Source organism: Amphibalanus amphitrite, unplaced genomic scaffold (genome assembly GCF_019059575.1).
Source record: "Amphibalanus amphitrite isolate SeventyFive unplaced genomic scaffold, NRLGWU_Aamphi_draft 000192F_arrow, whole genome shotgun sequence".
NCBI classification, from domain to species: Eukaryota; Metazoa; Arthropoda; class Thecostraca; order Balanomorpha; family Balanidae; genus Amphibalanus; species Amphibalanus amphitrite.
In genome coordinates, this window is record NW_024881687.1 from 630,644 (window position 1) to 639,424 (window position 8,781).

Here is an 8,781-nt window from a genome sequence, read left to right on the forward strand (position 1 = left end):
GCCGGTTTTGAAGATATAGACGATTTAAAAACCCTCTGCAGTTGAAGGAAAGCAACGTAAAAACGCATCGAGCTTATATTTTTACTATGAATAAATCATTTTTCAGTAAGTTTTTAGATATGGTATCGATTTATTCAACAACTTTATTACAATGTTTTTATTACTTGGAACTTTATTTCAAAATAATATTTTCAAAAATGGCAACTGTTGGCAAGTAGCTTTGAAGCGATTGTGGCGCGCCGCGCCATTATTGTCCTGAGGCCCCCATATGATGTCATCAAAAGTGGAGTGACATGGGCCTGAATAGAATCTTGCCGATATTTTGGGTAAAGTCAATTTATATGGATAGCTTGGTGACAGTTTAGCTATACGAATAATTATTTATTATGGATGTGCGTATATTCAGCTTGGAATTGCAACTAAAGTTCCGCACCGCATAGATTCGAGCTCGGGACCTTTGGAATACTGCGCGGGCACGCTAACCACTACACTACCGCGACCGCGCGGCGGCCGGCGGCAGTGAGGCTGCGGAGACATGGGGGGACATTTTACGCTTTTGTGAAAAAAGCAAAAGATTTAGCGAAAAACACGTAATAGATAACTTGCAGAAAATTGTCTGCTCTTTCAGATAAGATACTTAGGTTTGATATATCTTGTGCAGACTTCATTCTACAGTGCTTCGAAAATCGCTCATTTACATGGGGATTGAACGGGGCTTCGAGACTTGACTCCAAATGACGTCACGAGCTGACGTCACGAAAAGGTAGAATCGCCGGACGACCCTACCTGGTATATAGGGCCTTGCCAGCCCCACGCGCCCCGTGCGCCTCGCCTTGCTTCGCCGTTTTCTGCTGAGATTTCCTTGCGTCGCTTATGGCTTCGGTGCGTTGGTTTATGCAACCCTAAATGTGTCCAAATGTGAAAATGAGAAAAAGTTTTTTGGCAAGTGTACGAAAAAGAAGCTTAAAAGATAACTTTGAACATATTTAAGCAGATTCGACTATTCGTTATCATTTATCAATGTTTTTCAAAAAAGTCATTGCTTTCTTATAAAGAGCAGATTTGATTTTTTATTTGTGAAAGCAAGAAATCATAAAAAAGAAAATATAGCTTGATCGAATTTCCTTTAATTTGGTAGCAAATACAAAGAACCGTTGTCAACAAGCAACGACGACGAATGCGACGCGTGAAATCAAAGAATGGGTTGGGTTCGAGAAAATAGGGAAATTTGAAATTTCTTAGGCCTCCTAGCTTAAAAATATTAAAGGTAAGAATTGCAAAACAAATATTGAATCGTTTAAACTTATTGTTATAATTGTTTTGTATTGTTCAACATGCGAAACGACATGCTTTTCCATTTCCGTCCTTGGGCATCCTTCGCAGCCTTCGCAGGCTCTAGGTTGAGGCGTTTTGTGTTATTTGTCTTTTCATTTTGGTGATGTGACCTAAAATTTGCCTAAAAATATACTTTAATTTATCGCATAGTTTCGACCCATAGTTTTTTAAGTACAGCATCAAGAACATATGATGCATTGGCAATGTCATTATTTTTCTTATTTATTCTTCATAGGATGTGTAAGTGTGTGGGTGAAATTTCAGAAAACCCTTTTGACCTTGCTTTGACCTGGAAATTTTGCAGGGCTACACAAACTTTGACTCCCAAGACAAGACCCAAAGAAGTGGTTTTCTCGGTATTAGTAAGCCTGGCGTCCCAGGAAGATGCCAGATTGGGACGATGGAGATATATCAGTATAGACCAAAACAAACTTAACCTGACCTGACCTAACCTTACCTACAACCTACAAACCTATAACCTACAAACCTACAAACCTACAAGTTACAACCTACCCTACAAACCTTCAAACCTACAACCTGCAGCGGTATCTGGCTTTTTCCTGGGACACCAGGCTTACTTATACCATTTTATCTGGATAGTGTACCTGATTAATTTCTGATTAATTTTTTATTTACCAGGTGTTCAGAGTACTAGTCTGACATGGATGATGGAGGTACAAGGGCGGCTGTGCCTGAGGTCAGCAACAAATGAAGGCAGCCGGGTATTCCACTTGTTGATGACCCAATATTGAACACTAAAGAGTTAAGATACTGAAGTGCACTCAGGAAACTTCCCTTAATTGACATCGCACAACTTACAAGCACTTGCTTCATCTTCCTTGCCTCAAGTCAAGGTTCAAGTTCTCCTTAACTGTTGTGATTGAGCCAAACAATGAATGACAGTCATGCGGCCTGGGCTGGATCAATGCTGTAACAGTCCAGTGACAATTTGGCACTGTTACATTCCAGAGAATGGCATTAGTTACCGTATGGACCAATTTGTGTGGTTTCAACAATGATCTAACTCTGAACAGGCTAACAACTGTAATGATGAACACTAATCAAGCATGTGCTCAACTTTCCTACCCTTAACTGAGCCTTAGCAAAAATGATTTTGCTAGCCTGCTGAGGTCATGTCTAAGAGGTCTGGGTCTCCCATCAATCCTACCAACATTTTAACAAAAGAAGGCAACATCAGTTTATCCACTAGACAGAAAAAGGCCATGAAGGAAAGAGATGTACAAATCACAAATAGTCTTATGAAGCTCTAGGAGACCTTGATGTAGACTGTTTATGTTAATCATGCAATGTTGTTGGTGCAAGCACTTGCATGTAGTTGTTGCAGCCTTGTGCAACATTCTAGTTTTGACAGACAATAGTTAGTAGTGCCTTGGAGGAGGATAATTCATTTGCTTCTTGAGCATCCTCACAATTGAGTACAAAAAAGAAAATAGCAAGCAGTGAACTAGCCGGAAAATCCAAATGACAGCAGCATTGAACAATACACTTGATTAAAGTGAATCAAATAAAGCAGGACTGTTTAGTTGTTGCTGATATTATTGAATATTGCTTGTTGCATTCTGCTCTTACCTGCAAAGGTCAGAGTAATGGTAGGGCAAGGGACCAGTGCTACTTCTCACTTTTCAGCCACATTTCAATTAAAAATATCCCCATGCAGTGTTGAAAACTAAGCTGTCCTGGTGGACAACAACAGCTTCTGTATTTTTTCATTCCCTTGGTGTTTTACTGAACAGTTGGATATGGGTGATCTTGACATTCTGGAATCTGGGGTCTATATTGGTATATCCGTAATAAATATTGTGGGAAGTTGACCTTCTATCTATTTACTTCAAGGGCCTCCAGGTATGCTTCTTACTCTTCTGTATTTACCCTCAGAGCATTTTAACCCTCGCCCGTGTCGGTGTTTTACCAGCCGCGAACGTATAAGGGGGAGGTCTGTTGGACCTTGGTTGGACCCCCCTTGCCGTTTGGCCCCTGATTGAGCTAGAGCTTCGCGGAAAAAAAACGAGTGTGCTGCCTGTGACGAGACGAAGCCGATGATAACCAGTTTTAAGGTCCTAGGTCATTGGGTGACCTTCCAGGTCAGGTCAATGACCCAAAAGTCGGGAAAATCGGGACCTGTTAGAACGTCGCAAAGTTTGGTTGCTACAAGGTTTTTCTGAGGATTATTTATCATGAATATCATGTTAGTTTTGATCACAGATGATGCTTTCATGCATTTAGGCCAGGTTGGGTCAGGTCAGGACTCAGGTCAACCAGTAGGGGTCCTGCCGGGTAGGTATTCGTAGCATGTGTCAGCCGCCTCGGACAGCTTCATAACATATTAAGAAGGCACCAAAACTACTTCGTCAATGTTCAAATGGTTGCTAAATTCGAATTCAGCGCCAAAAACTAGCCAAAAAAAAAACATATAAAACTCGAAAAAGTGAAGCGAGGTCATCAAATGTCAATGACCTGACCCTTACGTGACCGGTGACCCTGACTGACACCCACCGTAATGCATGGGACTAGCATCAGATAACATGTTTTAACGCTTGAAACTATGAAAAGACTGCAAACGTGCGGCTATAATGCGAGCCGACATGCGCCGAATCGCGATTCCGGCCAAACATGGCCTCGAGAAATAGGTCACAGGTCGAAGGTCGCTGTGGTTAGAGTCATGAAATTTTCAGGGTAGATGTAAAATGTATAAACTCGAGGGTACTAAAAGTTTCGTCGCGATCGGTCGCTTTTTACGCGAGTCATTCGCGAAAAACCGAAGGGGGTTCGTTCGACCCCCCCCCCCCTTATACGGGCGAGGGTTAATTCTAAATATGTGGGCTGACCGGCTGACTCAAGCTTTGTCTGTCTAATGTCTTGCGGGTATCTAGTGCCTGTTCCAATTTCCAACTCACTAAAATACTCGTCTGCCTACATTAGAATAGGCTGAGTCATTGATAATTATCTGCGCCACTGTGTTTCAGAGTATGAAATAAGCCCATCATGCTGCCCGGAGTGGGTGTGTTTGGCACGGGGAAGCTGCTGGAAGCGGTGGTGCCCCACCTCCGCTCACTAGGGTTCCACGTCGTAGCTCTGTGGGGCCAAACACTCGACGATGCTGCCAAGACAGCAGGTATGATTGCTCTTTTCATTTGCTGCAACGTCCCTGGTTCATGCTTCAAGTTTCCTTACAATTCCTTTTAGGATTAGTTTTATGATAATTTATTACTTATTTAAAAATACCCTTTTATGTAATATATAATCATGTGCTTATATCATTGGGTTCTGATTACTTTTACAGGCGTACCGATTTGCATTGTTTTTAATTGCCCTGCTCTTATGCATGAGGAAATTGTGTACCGTGTCGTGTGTAAAAATATTTCAGCAATTTACCGCCGTATGTAAGGTCGGTTTTCCTTGTCATGCACTTCATCACCCGTCTAACCGGTTCTCCTCCTCTCTCCTCCCGCTTCTCTCTCTCTCTCTCTCTCTCTCTCTCTCTCTCTCTCTCTCTCTCTCTCTCTCTCTCTCTCTCTCTCTCTCTCTCTCTCTCTCTCTCTCTCTCTCTCTCTCTCTCTCTCTCTCTCTCTCTCTCCTCTGTGCTCCCTCTCTCCCCTCTCTCCGCCGCCAGCCGCGCTCAAGATCGACTACCACACTGCCCGAGTAGATGACGTCCTACTACGGCGAGACGTCGACCTCGTACTGGTTCTTGCACCTCCTAGTCTTCAATCTCAAATCGCCGTGAAAGCCATGGGCATCGGCAAGCACGTGGTGTGCGACCGACCGGCCGGCCTGTGTCAGTCTGAGCTGCTGAAGATGGTACTGGCCGCCCAGTACTACCCGTCCCTGCTCTCTGTCGTCGGCTACGGACTCCGCTACCTGCCGGCCGTCAAGCTGATGCGGCAGGCGGTGCGGGACGGGTATGTTGGCGACGTGCGGCTGGTGGAGGCGCGGGTGACCTGCGGCAGTCTGCTGGACGGCTCCGGCTACAGCTGGCTCTGTGAGCCGGCCATGGGCGGCGGACTGCTCTCTCTGATCGGCAGCCACGTCATCGACCTGGTCAGCCACGTGATCGGACAGCGGGCGCGCCGCGTGCACGGCACGCTGCGCACGTACACGCGGCAGACGCGACTGATCGCCGGTATACGACACGTGGCCAGCGACGACTTCAGCTCGTTCCAGATGGAGATGGACGGCGGCGCGCTGGTGACGGTGTCGCTGAACGCGCACCTGTCGGGGCTGCAGCAGGAGGTGACTGTCTGCGGCGACTGGGGACACCTGACGCTGCGCGGCGCCGACCTGGCCGGGTTCCGCGCCGGCCAGCACGAGACGCTGCACCGGGCGGCGGCCGAGGAGGGCGCGGCGCCGCCGCTGCCTGCCGCCGGACCGCAGCCGGCACTGCACGCCGCCGGACTCCTCCGACTGCTGACGGCAGTGGCCGGCTCGTTCTCGGCTGGCGAGCCGCTGGCCGAGGCCGCCTCGTTCCAGGACGGACAGTACGTGACGGCGGTGATGGAGGCGGTCCGAGCCTCCTCTGCCACCCAGGCCTGGACGCAGGTGAATATTCGGGACCAGCCGCTCGAGGTTAACTATCTGGGTATGGCGCTGAAGCAGGGCTAGCGGGCGGGGCGGTGGCGGACGGACCTGGGCCCGCACCCGACCCCTGTCCACCGGTGGTAGCCCCCTACCGGCGGCCTCAGCAAACGTCCCCACCTGATGTCTGCCCTCAGCTGTCGGTATCTGCCAGCTTGAATGTTAGTCTGACTAACCATGTTGTCTGGGCCATCATCACCTTACATCAGGCTTAGGTATCCAGATGTAACTGCCAAATTATCACGTGATCGGTTGACCCAGCATAGTCTGATGACCACAGCTGCTAACCTGTAGTTCCCAGATATCGATATTGGTATTGATATCAATCCACATGTCTGTCCTACCCCGGTGCCCATTGGCCTGATTTGATGATTGGTAATATGTGGCCCACGTGGCGGTTAGCAGTATGCCAAACCCATTCCTGACGTCCTTTGTACGTACTTCCACCACTCAAGGCACTGTCCTTGGCCCGGTATTCATCGGGGGTCAATCCTCGCAATGTTTGCCGTATCCGTTACACCCGAACCATAATTGACCTGACCCGGTTGGAACAGTTAAGCAGTCAGTCTGGTATATTGGTTACGGGAGTGAGGCAGTGCCTTTATTTAATCTCACCCCCGACTAATGTTCGAATGATTTTGTTACGGTTACCGAGCGGTTTATTTCGAGTCGCCAATGCTATATGTCTCGCTAGCCAATGGTATAGTGCTTTATTTTTGTTCATGCTTGCGTTTATTGCTTTAGCTCACGCTTAGTATAGCTGCTAAGAGCTCACCTCATATTGGTTTGCGTTCGCTCACTATGCATTATTGTTTGTTTTTGAAACCTATATTCATTTTTATTGCAGTAAGATGTTACTGTCAGGTTGCGTTTAGCTTCGATGTTGTGTTATTAGGTGTATCATATTTTCGATACATATGACCACATGCTGTCCAATTGTCCATGTAGTTACCTCCTTGGATGTGTTATCAGTTGTGTGGACCATTTTCGTACGGTGCCAATTTATTATCCACGTACATTTTACAAGCTGTGACAGCAGATGCGTACAACCTGGATTAGGAATTTGGGCTTGTACATGAAAGTTTGGACCCAACTCCATCGTCTTATCCCAAACTGACCACCTTGAGTAGATAGTTGATTGTTACAATGGTTTCACAGCTCAGTTAGTTATTAGCTTGTTTGGTGACTTCACAGGTTCATTGTGTTCACTTCGTAGAAGGAAACTTGGTTCATGATTAGGCATTAGTCTCTCGGTAGTCGGTGCAGGTTTGAATTCGGTCTCACAGCTCCGTTGCATCTTGCCTATAGAATTATGCGATAGCTTCTAGTCGTAGATCACCTATGTTAGATTCGCATAGATGATTCATTAGTTCCTGATTTGCGTTAGTTTGATTAGATTCTTGTCGGAGACATGTCCGTTTATCCGTCCTTGTGGTTGTGCGAAAAAGATGACCAAAACGCAAGAGCGCCAAAACAGCGATGTTTGCTGTTAGTTAATCATAAGCTAGTTGATCGTAGTTTCTTGCTTTTCATGTGGGCCAGGTTTTTGGATGTTATGCCGAATATCTCTCTCGTAAGTTGTTTATATCGTTTATGGCATAATATGTTACGTCACGTTATATGAAGTTTCAAATTATATCTGTATTGATTTCTTGGCATCCCAAAATGATTATCCAGCTGAGATTTCATATGCGGCTAAGATCGGCCTCGATTGTTTAGCTGTGGTGTTACTCCATTGTTTACTTGCCAGATCTGAGTTATTTTCATGCCAGACTATCAGAATACGCTGGGCGAAATCTCTGGTGATTATTTATGCCCCAAGTGGCTGATGTTTACATTGAGAATAGGTAGATGTAATAATGGCGCATATCAACAAAATATCACTGAAGCGAATGCTTTATAGTTAGCACCTAAATGTTGCACCCTGTATGTACTTATTGTTCACGTTATTTTTTAGGAAGTCTATGCGAGGCCCGCCCACGGCAGTTGTCGTCAAGTCGAAAATTGATAAGTGCCAGACTGACGAAAATTATTTGACATTTAGTTGACATTGAAGTCTGAACCATAAGTTATCTTGATTTACGATAGGTACCTACTTACCTATTTCCTAATCAATTATAGGTCAGTTGTGACTTGGGGTACTTACTAAAAATTTCACACGGGCGGCAGTGGGAGCTGCATACTAACAGTATTTTGTGCGCACCGTATTTTTATGGATCACAGTCATGGCTCAAAGCTGACGAAGAGACGCTACCTGGATGCTTTAAGCTGACACCATTCCCGTTTGTGCAGACTTATGTACGATCTGTGCTAACCGTTTAATTTATTGTATTTTGACATTGTTATGTTTATGATGGTTTATCAACACACCTTGCTGTAGCGCGATGGCGAGGAAGTTCACATTCGCTACGCTTTCACTGTGCTCCTCTCTTTGCAGGTTACACTCTCTCAAATCTGGTAGGTCGAAGGTCTATCGTGCTCTCGGTGTCAGCTGTGCTCTTTACTGTGATGTAACATTGTGAACGTATCAATAAACACTTGTCAACTGCCGTTTTTGTTTTTACGCACCCTCTGAATTCATATTCCTCTTCACTTCAGATGAGTGAGCTGGTTGTCCGGTGTTAGCTATGGCCTGGGTGTCTGTTATACATCTGGATCAATGTGCCTGTAGACTGTAGGTAGAGATTGTCTGCAATGTGCTAAACGTGAATACTCTAACTAATTCAAGCATCATGTTAGCACGTCTATGAACAACTGCCGAGCGATGATGGCTAAGCAGGCGACACGGAAGTGGCACTGTCCGAGTCCTGTGATGTTAGGATTGCGTACAGAGTTCGAATCATGCAAGGACGA

The 8,781-nt window shown here is 45.7% G+C and overlaps 1 protein-coding gene across 3 annotated transcripts; it reads left to right on the plus strand.

The window, feature by feature from the left end:
- Positions 1-821: 821 nt before the first annotated feature.
- LOC122384513 (glucose-fructose oxidoreductase domain-containing protein 2-like) lies at positions 822-8,478 on the plus strand. Of its 3 annotated transcripts, none has more exons than XM_043372038.1 (4): positions 822-1,267; positions 4,320-4,468; positions 4,967-5,892; positions 8,366-8,478. In XM_043372038.1, the coding sequence occupies exons 2-4, from the start codon at positions 4,339-4,341 to the stop codon at positions 8,387-8,389; spliced, it is 1,080 nt and encodes a 359-aa protein (XP_043227973.1). In that variant the 5' UTR covers positions 822-1,267; positions 4,320-4,338; the 3' UTR covers positions 8,390-8,478. The 3 variants fall into 3 exon arrangements, with proteins under 3 accessions (XP_043227973.1, XP_043227974.1, XP_043227972.1); XM_043372039.1 differs by lacking the exon at positions 822-1,267 and adding an exon at positions 1,283-1,295; XM_043372037.1 differs by lacking the exon at positions 822-1,267 and adding an exon at positions 1,382-1,575.
- The last annotated feature ends 303 nt before the right edge of the window (positions 8,479-8,781 follow it).